Raw genomic sequence first — 12,716 nt, 5'->3', positions numbered from 1 at the left:
TAAAAAATATAGCATTTCCCATTAAAAATTCACCTGAATAACTTTATCCAGCAGGTATTAACTTACAATGGTCTTAATATAAACTCGTGTGTATCTTGCATTACCGCAGCATGCGCCTGCGCCGCTGACTCACCGTGTGTCATACCAACGTCCTGTAACACAAGACGGCCTTCCGCGTGTGCATCATTAATTGCTATTGTTAATATTTAGGTTACTTCACTCGTTTATGTATCCGTGCGTCAGAGATAAGTGTGAGTTTGAGTTGAGTAAGGTGTAGGACAGATGCAAACATTTGTTTTTAAGTAGGTTTTGCTTTATGGTCAGGGGGATGATTAGCTTTCTCTCCTACAGAGGGTAGGAGATAGTTGGGTTGGCTTTAAATACAATTTTGGGGATATTCTTTTAGTTGCTTGATCAAAATCATCATGATCATTAGATTTAAAAACAAGACTGTTTTGTTTGGAAACTAAACAATTTCGTAAAAAGCAATAAGTTTGCATTTATTGCAAAATTTTAATTTATTTAAACACTATATAACTTGAATAAGAAAATATTATCGTAAATTGTTTCCACGTAAAAGTAAAGTGATTGGATTGTAATTATTTGTAGTTTAAGTTTTTATACTTTCAAGGCAACCAGTCTAATAAAAACAAAAAACAACCGTACTGATTATTTCTTTATTTTTGGTTAAAATGCCAAAGTGCAATTAGGTCTAAATTTAGTATGTTTGTTTGTTTGCTACACTTTACATGTAAAATAAACAATTGCATATGGTTCGATACAGTTGTTGTAACCTCGATCGTGGCAGGTAAAGAAATGACATTTCAATTCAACTTATGTAAATATAATAACATCAATCTGACGTTGAAACTGACCAACGTGCTCAAACAAACAAACTTAAAATAAGTATATTAAGGGCATGAGGAAAAACTGATGGGTCACCTAGATATGGAAAATTGACCTACGAAATTTTACCTATTATTATTATTATTTAGGTATCTTTCTAAAAGAATGTTCCATGAATCTTTCCAACGTATTAAATATTGCGTTGCTTTTCTAAATATAGCGTTGTATATAAATGTTTGAAGCGATGGCGAAAGAGAAGGTTGGTGACCCGTCATTAGGCTTATCTTCGTCACAAAATATAAATTTATGCACTTTAGAGGGCTCCATATTTAAGTAAGTGTGACGTCACATAGTCTCTTGATCACATCTTTTTACATTCACAATTTATCAACTTATAATATTATTCTTGAAAGTTTACACAGCTCACTTTCAGAATTTTAACGTTTGCAGTAAAGCGACATCTTCCTGATCTTAAGTCGCTAGAGTGGAGTCGTTAAATTATATTGCATCCTATTCCTGAGTTTCTACCTTTTAATTCTTAGGAAATAAGTAATAGACGATTAAATTCTAGTAATAATATAGTTTTATCAAAGTATGCAATCAGATGAGCGGTAAATGTTCTCAATTCTCAGACAACACAAATGTTTTGGACATTTTAAATATCGTCAACAAACTGAACAATTTATTTTAAATGTCTTGAATTAACTTTTTATAAATGCCATCGTTTTAAAAGAAACCTTCTCTTTTAAGTTTTAATAAAAAAACATTAGTTAGAATACCTTGTATTGAAATAAATTCAATACTATTAAACTCCTTCCGCAGACGTCAGCACTCAGCGCTAATGGCCGGTGTCCCGCCAAACTATTAGCAGTGTTAATTAAACATGTCGCTATGAATGTGTTTGCACATTCAAAGAAATTGTCATTTTATGTATTATTCCGTAAATAGAACGGTTAATTATAAGATAGTACTTGGTAAGATACGAATCGGGCAGTATCATGATAGTTTACTATTGTGAAAATGTTTGTCTTGTACAGTTTTAAAATTCTATGTAAATAGTAGAACTTAGAAGACTATAATAATTTGACAATAGAGGAAACTTCTGAAGTTTTTGCAAAGTTCCTTTGAATTAACAATTAATGTACCTATTTTTTGTGAACGAACCGTTTTATAGCCGTAAATTTATGGCCTATAACGTCTTCGACACGAATTTGATACAGAGTGTTCGAAATAAATCGCTTATTAAAATATCGTTAATCTGGATAAGTTTATGACGTATTCTGATGTTTAATGACCGTGAGTAATAAGGTGTGTACCTTGTGTAGGTAGAAATAATTATTGTAACGTCCTACACTGAAATTTATTACTATATCATACAGGTCCGTTAATAAATCCTATAAATAGTACCTAAATTTAAAAAGAAACGTGATATTTAAACGTTGAACTCCATTTTCCGAATTAGCGAAGCTCAAGTTGGCGTTGCAGAAAACTATAACTGTTATTATTTACGTTGTATATACCTATCTGAAACGAGCCAATTTACGTAATCAAGAATTTCAGTAAAAAGCGAATGTCTCACGTTGTTAATATCAACTAAATCTTGATTCTCTCGTTATTTACTCAAACAAGATTTATGCAGATAACACATTGCACGGTTAGCGTGCAATTCGCTCGAAACTTACGCAAAAACTTTTACATAAACCAATTTATCCTGATTTCATTCAAAAGTATGTATCGTATGAGCGCAAGAATTTTGTTTTTATTAAAAACAATATGTGTGTATGAGCGGAGTCGTTTACGCAGCGTTTGATGGCGAACTAATATAAATCTATTTCTGTCACAACAGAGTAAAGCTCTGAATTGTTTATAAGGCAAGTTTTGCGAACGATCGATGAGTGTCGACTGCCGCGAGCGACGCGATAACTTTGTTTGGAAATAGGCTCTCTTGTAGTCTTTAGTACGTCAAATATTTATGAAACACAATACATATACCAGCACAATGTGAACTATTTTTCTATGGTTGCTTTCTGAATTTACTTGGTAACCTTGATTTTGATAATAAAGACCACATTGTTGACGCACTCCACACTCATTTCCCGAAATGAATTATGTTTAGCTTTCTGATCTTTGATATGGTGTAACAATATTCAATAAAAATGAGTTTTACCAATATAAAATGTTATGTTCGTAATGGCATACAATATTTTATCAGGAACGCGTTAAAACGTTGAATAATATGACTCAAAATGACGTATCCAGTGTTGGTAATACAACAAGCGTTCAAATGTACACTGAGAGCAAAACGGAAGAGTAAATATAAATCAATAGTCGTAAAATGCCAATGACTCTTAGATCGATACACACGGGTATAAGATATGTAGTACAACACGTGTTATAAAATTAATGTATACAAACACGGTGGTGTAAAGATGAGAGCATAAATGAAGAATAGATATGTTTCATTCAATATTTTCCATTTCTATCTTGTTAGTAGCTTTCTATATTTCACCATAGATATTGCTAATAGCACACACTTTGTATTGTTATAATAATTATTGTCCAAGACGTACTGCCGCTAGCCTATTTATATTTATAAGATTAATTACATAATTATATATTTTTGACGACGTGCCTAACAATCTACGAAACCTTACGCGTCTGCACAAAATTCAGAATGTTTAATTACAGTAGTAGATAATAAAAAATATTCAAATAAAACAAACGTTTATTGTTTCAAGCCTACGAATCAATACTAGATGTACTAGCCCAAGCAAACCAGTACATTTCTGCCCGATCAGTCGCCCACCTTCCATTTCTTTTGATGTGCCGACAGCTTTGATGTTTCATGATGTAGCCTACAATCCAATTTGGATTTTATTGCTCGAACATTAAAATATACTATGCATGTGTCATTTGTATTAAAATGTCATGATATTTTCCAACAGATGATTTATATTATTCGGGATAATATAATTGTTTTGTAGCTTTTACCATCGGACCAATTACTAGGGTTGAACATTTGTATTATAGTAATCAGAAGTATTATTTTTTGTTAACTATAATATCGTCAGTGTGTAATAGCAGACATTATTACTAATCATGATTGGTAACTTAAAGGAATAAATGTCTAAGTATCCATTTTTCTATTTTCTAGGTCTTAGCGGTTCGAAAGCCGACATGCAGCACAGGCGGGAGGTGTTCGGTTCCAACCTGATCCCTCCCAAGCCGCCGAAGACGTTCCTCACGCTGGTGTGGGAGGCGCTGCAGGACGTCACGCTGATCATCCTCGAGGTGGCGGCGGTCGTCTCATTGGGTCTGAGTTTCTACAAGCCGTCCGAAGACGAGAGTGATGTTGGTGAGTGTGGACAACCCTGATGTTGTTACCATACTAGTTGTTTCTTTATGTTCTTTGAGAAACTAACAAGCATAGGGTTGCCTCATGCATAGAAATACATGTTTGTTTCAAATAGACATTGCATCCTAAGATAATCTTTAGAAAAAAAAAATGTAAAAGTATAATATGATTACTAGATTAATATTAATTAAACCTGATAGGGTAATTATCAATTTAAACTTAATAGTTAAAGTCCAATTAATTTCAGATCAAAAGGTAACATACGTAAATAATTAACAGTAAGTTCAAACATTAATGGCCGTTAGGGTATAAACTAATATCAAACAGATATGGAGTATTCGTACACGAAACTGATTACAAGCGAGCTTTTCATGAACGATTTCATTTCAATGAATTGAATTTCCGATACATCCAATTATATTATCATTTTGGCTTCTGGATTTGAAGCTGTTTCTATTGTTACAAGAAATGATGTTAAACTTGATACAGAAATTGGAAATAGTAGCTTAGATGTTGTAACTGTAACTGATCAAATTCAGCAATAATATTTAGGATAATTGTTATTTTATGAAAATAGTAAAGTGGAAATTAAACTTGAATCAAGGAATTATAACTGCTATTCTGGTTATTACTGTTAATTATCAAGTAGAACATAGGCCTTTTCATTGAAAACTTTACAAATCAAAAATACCTGAACAAGTCCTAAATTATTATTTAAAATAAGGCAATGTTACCAATTATGTATCTCTAGCACTGTACATAACAAATGAATAATATATGTGTTCTCTTTTATGTCTATGGAATCATTAGACAGTATTGGTAAGATGTCAACGTGAATTGGTTATTATCCTGCACCACCCCAATCCCTTACAGTATATTTAGCATGGGAGTTTTTAAATGAACTCATTAATTATTTAAAGGCTTTTCCATATTTTTTTACTTAGCTGGAAGGAAAACTTGTCTTAGAACCATACTTTGTAAACCGCCTAAATTTAAAGTAAGCAATTGTTCATTATCATTCATTTGAATAAAATGAAATGTCTTTTTATTTTACTCAACAATTCTAATCTTAGCTTGTTAATGTTAAATATAGATTGTACAAACACTTGTATTTAAAAATTATTTTTGAGCTCTCTCGGTTACATTGTTTGCTCACACTTCAAATAAAAGTTTACAATGGCGTTCACGGAAATTTTCTTTTTGTATTTCAGTCGGTTTAATTTTTAATTCACCGAGTTATTGTCTTGCTTATGAAGTACTTCGAAGTTCTTTTAAGATTTCTTCGTTTTTACTATGATTTAAATCGATTTTTTCAAACCAAAAGTTGATTTAAAAACTCCCATGCTCAGAATACACTGTTTAAATGTTAGTGCTTATACTTATAGTTACTTGTCTCTTGTGTGGTGTGTGGGTGGTAGATGCTAGGGTTCGATACACTTATAATGGCATTCATTTATATATCTCTTAGTATTGTTATGTTTCTTCATTCTTACTTTTGTTTTATCTTTACTTAGGGGATATATATTGAATGCCATCTTAAGACGAACTATACAGCACGTAGTTAAAGAAGCGATATTTAATTTAAGGCATTTTGGTCTTTTAATTATTCTGATGTTTCTCGTAATATTTTTGAGAAACATATATTTCACAATTCATATTTCCGATTTTTTCTGTTACAAAATAAAATATCGCGAATCTTTAACTTTCTTGCAAATGAATAATAAAATTTGTTTCTTCTAGATAATTTAAAACTATAGGTTCGTTTATGAAACTACTTACTTCATTCTTATTGTTTCGTATTTAATTAAAGGGCTTACACGAAAGTAAAGTTTCTATTTTTTTAACAGTAAAATAATAGTTTATGATTTTATCTTACTGTTTAACTCAATAGGTACTATAACCGCATTTAAAATATTTTTTAAGTCTTTAATATCATAGCCTTCGCACTATACATAGTTTGAAAATATATATATATAAGTGTCGCTTACCTTTTCTTTTCTTGAAAATCTTGACAATTACTATAGAGAACATCTTTTCCCCTTTCTCTTTCTATCAATCAATCTATCCCATAATGCTCGTTAATAATTTTATAAATTGTAAGCGCATGGATGTCACATATTTTTTCCGTTAAATATTATTAAATTCTTAGTACTTTACATTTCGCATTTCCGAGAATGTTATTCATGAAATATAAATACTGAAGCAGACATCTGCTGGTGACGACATTACGTTGTAAAGTATTCGAAACTCGAGGTTTTATAACTTTGAATGAATCACGATTATTACCCGTTAATTCTTGGTCCGTATAGTAAACTCTAGCTTATTTCTATTCAGTCTTTTTTTATAAAGCTACTAACATGATATTAGACTGTTAGACTAGATAATTTCATGGTAAATCATATCAAGGTCTATTTAGTACTTTTAGAAAAATAATCAAACGAACAAAAATTACTTTGGTACTTTTCAATCGAGAATTTACCCACATAATCTTCCGGAGGGACGTCTCTTTTAAATACAACTTGAAGAAATTCCTTATTTCTTGCAAATATTAATTATAATCATATTGTATCGCATGGCCAGTGCACATTCTGATAAATCAGCTGATGGTCTGGTTACGCCTGCGGTCAGCGGGTACGACCAATGATCCGTGATATTGTTCCGATTGCAACCCACGGTTTATGTTTAAATGTTCGTTTATCTGTAACGTGATTTGCGTTGAAGATATTTTTGGTTATCTATGTGGTTTAAAAATTGTAGTTTAAAATACTTCAAGATGCGCTAAAATTAAATCTATAACTTCCGCCATAATTGTACCGTCTTCAACATTTTTTAATCATCCTTATGTTTTGGCTCTTTTAACACAGTATTTATGCCCCAGTTTAATCCCCAGAAAGCATAAATATTTTTCCCCCAACATGTCTCATTAAATGAAGCGCAGTTGTAATAAGGGCGGGAGTACAGAAGCCCTCTGGTAATAAAGTGGTGTAACTGCACCCTGAGCCTCGGGCACATGTGCCGTCTTAGGTATAAGACAGGAATAAGGAATTTGCAACTTTATATATTGTTTCCACAGTGGCAGAGTGGTTAGAGACAGGTCTCTAGAGATAGCAGGTTCGGGTTCTATCACCACCTCATTTAAATAATATGTGACATATTTAGAGTTTCTCTGCATATGGACGTTTATGTTCATTGTTCAACTATCGATAAATTTATTAAAATTCCAGGATTGCTCATGTATTTAATTAATTTAATCCTCATATAATTGCGTCCAAAATAAAGTTTTTAAACAGGTAAACAAAAATATGTAGGTAATATTCTAAGAATTGAATTTTATATATCTCACAGAGTATAATGGTCTTGTACTTGATTAGCGCGCTTATCAGAGCGCATTATAAAGATTTCCCAGAGGGCTAATTTGATTCCGAATCCTGATAACACACGGATAATTTTGAGGCCTTCGTAGTTCGTTATAATCTCATAATAATCTAAATTGGTATATCTCCTGCGATTTCCTGTTTAATTGCGGGTAGATTAACATTTCCATGTGCTATCTAGAATCTTCCGAATTTCTAGATTTTAAACACTAACTATGTATCTTTGTATGTTGAAAAATAATATGTCGATGTTGATGTAACTTTCACTGTATATCAAGTTGAAGCTTTTTTTGTTGTTTTGGAGAAAAATTATAGCATATGCCATGAATACCTAAACCTACAGTACCTATATAAATCTGATCGATACTTTCAAAAAGATGAAATTTGAAAAGTAACCTTATATTTCCTTACACGCTATAAAATATACCCTGAATGCCAAAGTCAAAAACGTGTTATTTGTAATCGTAAATGACGTCCGCCCCACACGACGCGGGATCACGCGAAGGGAAGGTTTTACCAAATATTAAATTGTGACCTTCCTTGTTAATTAAGGGCCTTGATACTGTCCCAATGCTGTGGACATTTTATATGTAGTTTGCTTTTAATTATTTATTGAGAATTCAAGTTTGGCGTAATTGTTCATTTTTGTTATATTGTTTAATTGTTGGCAAATATATGACTATATGTTGATAGTCTTTGTGATGACGGTGGAAACGCGATTAAATGAACACAGTCTTAAAATATTTTTTCCTTAATTTTTCGCACTATTATTACCTGTCTTCTCTGAAGCTCTTCTTTTTATGAAACCGTTTTTACAACTTTTTCGACACGTATACCTACTAGTAATAGTTTATTCTAAATTTTATTTGATTTATACTGAAATAAAATGTTTTTTTTTTATCAATTTTTGGTATAAAAACTCGCTAACTAATGATCAATTAGAAATAATAATATATACGTGAACATTTTATTTCGGTATATTATTGGTGTCTTAGCTTGTATTAAATGTGTTTTAGAACATGGCTATTATTAAGTATAACACTGTGTGGCCGCACCATATATGTGGCATATATCACAGAGCACTAGAGTATAGACCGTAGAACATGTGTGTTTGTGTCTAGATTACTGCGTAACGAGTGACTTAACTACGATTAATTGCAGGGCACATTGATGAAGAGGAAGGCCATTACCAGTGGATCGAGGGTCTAGCCATCTTAATATCTGTTATAGTTGTCGTCATAGTTACAGCGTTTAATGATTACACGAAAGAACGACAGTTTAGGTAAGTCATTGTTTGTATTATTTTTCTAATTGTTCAAGTTAAAGACCCCCTAAGTTTTATCCCTTGATGTGGAAAATTCGACACCAAAAATGCTTTAACTCATTTATTATTCTTACAAGTCTCTGATAATAATTTTCTAGTTTTCACCAATTACCTTTTTACTTTTTACCTAATATCATGGTTTTTAATTTGTCTAATCACTTCTTACAAAAGTATACGATAATGTTTGATCGGACCCCGGTCATTACACGGTATATGGAGGTAGTATTGAGACGTGCGGCGGTCGCGTTGCAGAGGCCTGCAGTCGCGGATAGAGGGCGAGCACAAGTTCGCGGTGATCCGCGGCGGCGAGGTGAAGCAGGTGCCCATCAGCGACATCGTCGTCGGCGACGTCTGCCAGATCAAGTACGGCGACCTGCTGCCCGCCGACGGCGTGCTGCTGCAGAGCAACGACCTCAAGGTGAGCACACACACACATACACAGCACGCTACGCGCTACACACACACTCGATACGTGTACACCCTGCACTACACGCACCTACGCCGGCGGTAAATGTGCAGAGTAGACCACGCTCTATACGTACACATGCACCACACTTTCGGTACATGTGCACTCCGCACTACACGCACATACACATTCGGTTCATGTGTATCACGCGCTATACGTACACACGTGCTACACGTATACATGCACTACACTTTCACACACTTTCGGTACATGTACACTCGCGCTACATACGCACCCGCAATGCGTGTGTTACTCTCGTTACAGATCCTTTTTTATTATTATTTTAATATTGTACTTGTACACCTTGAAATTCACATCACCTATGTTTTCGAAGCGCTTACACCCACACCATAATATATCCTATACCAAATACAATTACTCCGTAATTAGTAAACCTTCATACATACAGCACGTGTAACACGAATAAAGCATTACAATTTATACACCCTTGTACACCTCGACACATACATCCTATGATCTTAACTTGCTCCTATGATGTTTAGTTTATTAGTCAGTAGAAAAACCAACACTCAATACAAACAACCTGCAGTCAATATGACGAACGTGTCTCCGTGGCTTATCTCTGCGAACAAACATTGTGACATCAATTTACCTATTTTTTCTATTAATAGCTTATTTACTACGTATAGTTAAATGAATGACCCGTTTTTATAAAGTCACCTCTACAAGTCTAAAAAGAATAAATTGTTATTGGGAAAATTAATGCATCAATATTGTGGATCCAATTTCGTTTTATAAAGTACGGGTTTTAGCACAAAAACTAAATTAATATTTTATCAGTTCCGTGATACGATAATACAAAAAATTTTAATTACTGCTTCTTCTAATTAAACGTTTTAATTCTGTATTCATCAGAATATTAGTTAAGTATCTACTTTTAGCTTTATTTTTACATTTACCGACAGTATGTCTATGTATGTTTAAATCTTTAAAACTACGCAAGGGGTTTTGATGCGGTTTTTTTTAATAGATATCGATTCAAGAGGAAAGTTTTAGTATATAATTTATTATGTTTAAGACAAAGCGGGCGAAGCCGCGGGCGGAAAGCTAGTATGATATAACATAATAAAACTAAAACAGTTTCGTATAAATCCATGGTATTATTTTTGCATAAATTTATAAATTGAAACTTTGTTTACAAAGTTCATATACATTTACGCTTATAAATTCTTCAGGATTTAACTTCACTCCTGCATAATAAATTCACTGTATTTGAAAATACAAAATCTAATTCTACGATAAATAACGATCCACATATTTATCTACAGTTAACAATAAAATCAACAAATTATCAACAATGACGCACGACGCGTCTTTAGATTGAAGATATATTTGATAAGAAGAAAATGATTATGTGATAACTGTATGCAGTATTTTTATCATTTTATCAAAGGCACTAATTGTGCCGTGAGATATGGGGTTATGTAACGAAAAAATTTGTCATTTTCAATTGTGTTTCGTAACCATGTTGCCTACATTTTCAGATGAAATAAATATCATATACAGTAAAATATCATGCACACATACACACATCAAGTTAGAATATTATATAAAAGTATAGGTAAATAATATATACCGATTTTAATTGAAAGACATATTATATTTTGAAAGAAGGTATGCCTTCTTACAATTTTCGTAAGTTAGTCTGTATGTCTGTTTCAATCTTTTCTTCGGAACAGCTGAACCAGTAAACTATAATAGTACTTCCTGTAGCAACTAATATGCTTACTTTTATTTTTAAAGAGTTAATTCGCCCTTATAAAATTCTAATCACTCAAAACGTCTCGAATCTTCTTGTTATGGTAAAATAATTAACTTATTTTTTATAACAAAACACCAAGCAAACCCGTATAACGCAACATGTAAACATTCCAGATCGACGAGTCATCGTTAACGGGCGAATCGGACCATGTGAAGAAGGGAGAATCGTTTGATCCCATGGTGCTATCCGGTACTCACGTTATGGAAGGTAATTATTTGAAAATACCTTCATTTTATGGGGAAAAAGTTATCTACCCTCATTTGTGTAGGAAAAAGTGGGTATTTATATAGGCAATGTTTTTTTTTGTAGATATTTTGTAATGTACCAACATGTGTATGGAAAAAAGCGGGTAGTTTTAAAAGTACAGAATGCGAGTTTTACAGTACAATACAGCTTTTATGATAAGGAAATATATACGCAGTCGTTTATTTTTATCTTGAAAATGTTTCTAACGTATCGAGTCCTATTGGATTTGTTACAAAAATTGTACATTCCACAAGAAATATAGAAAAAAATTTGAATATGCTGTTAGAACTGTTACATATTCATGACAGTCACGAGCTCCTAACAAACGAACACACACACATTCCAGGCTCAGGCAAGATGCTAGTGACGGCTGTGGGGGTGAACTCGCAAGCGGGCATCATCTTCACCCTGCTCGGGGCGGCCGTGGACAAACAGGAGAAGGAGATCAAGCAGATGAAGAAAGGTCAGTCTCATCACCGATGTGAATAGTATGCCACTTAGAGGGTGCTCCTTTCGCTTTGGGACACCCTGTATAGATGATACAGGGTGATAAAATTGGTTTAAACGAAAAAAATGCTGTTATTTTGGGAAAATTGAGTATTAAATCAATTAATAAGAACAAAAAATAAAAAAAAGGTGAAAAAATTAACATTTTTTGTTACCAAAGCAAAGGGAACACCTTGTTATAGAAGGAATATTGCATTGAAATAGTTAGCAAAATATATTAATAACTATGCCCGCGTGAAACGATTCGGATAACTTCGAAACGCGGTGGGCATAACTAGGTTATGCTTAATTAGTTTTTTAGTGGACTCTGGCGGGTGATATTTTTTGAGATTTGAGATATTATTCTTTACAATTTTGAAAAGTTAAGTACATAGTTACGATGTACAAGGCAATATATTTTCTTTATGTTTTCTAAGATAGTGCTATTTTTGTAACACAATAGAAGTCGTATAACTCATAAATTTCCAATTAAAATAAACAAAGTCAATACTAAATTAATTAGCGAATTAACGAAATATCACCCGTCAAGTCGAACTCATAGCGACTCGAGTGTAGTTGCATTTGTAGCGACACGTCTGGGCCATCCATGAGTGTAGGGTTGCCAAAAAGTATAAAAAAATAACTCACATTTTAGGTATTCGATTGGAAAACTAGATTGTAGAATAGTTGGAAATCGTTTCGTATCAGTATTATAACATATATTTTTTTCTTTTGCTATTTCATTACTATTACAACTTATTACTTTCAAGTTAATGTTATAGTTTGAATTTAATTCTTGCTTCAAACTTACAAGATACATATTATATTTTTTTATT

The 12,716-nt window shown here is 32.8% G+C and overlaps 1 protein-coding gene across 9 annotated transcripts in view; it reads left to right on the top strand.

Annotated features, from left to right (window-relative positions):
• The window catches only part of PMCA (plasma membrane calcium-transporting ATPase 3), a 126,064-nt gene that overhangs the window by 94,210 nt on the left and 19,138 nt on the right, over positions 1-12,716 (top strand). For all 9 annotated transcript variants that reach the window (XR_016458116.1, XM_090115778.1, XM_090115776.1 and 6 more), the window contains 5 exons: positions 4,001-4,201; positions 8,737-8,857; positions 9,152-9,317; positions 11,262-11,355; positions 11,741-11,857. Coding sequence is in view for 8 of the 9 variants with exons in the window: in XM_090115778.1 (XP_089971904.1) it covers positions 4,001-4,201; positions 8,737-8,857; positions 9,152-9,317; positions 11,262-11,355; positions 11,741-11,857 (699 nt within the window). In the remaining variant the exon portion in view is untranslated. The remainder of the gene's footprint in view (positions 1-4,000; positions 4,202-8,736; positions 8,858-9,151; positions 9,318-11,261; positions 11,356-11,740; positions 11,858-12,716) is intronic.

This window comes from Colias eurytheme, chromosome 24, assembly GCF_061535395.1.
Source record: "Colias eurytheme isolate Ceu_HAF_F1 chromosome 24, ilColEury1 Martin Lab GWU primary, whole genome shotgun sequence".
Taxonomy (NCBI): Eukaryota; Metazoa; Arthropoda; class Insecta; order Lepidoptera; family Pieridae; genus Colias; species Colias eurytheme.
The sequence above is the reverse complement of the archived record's forward strand: the minus strand, read 5'-3'. Positions and strand labels throughout refer to the sequence as shown.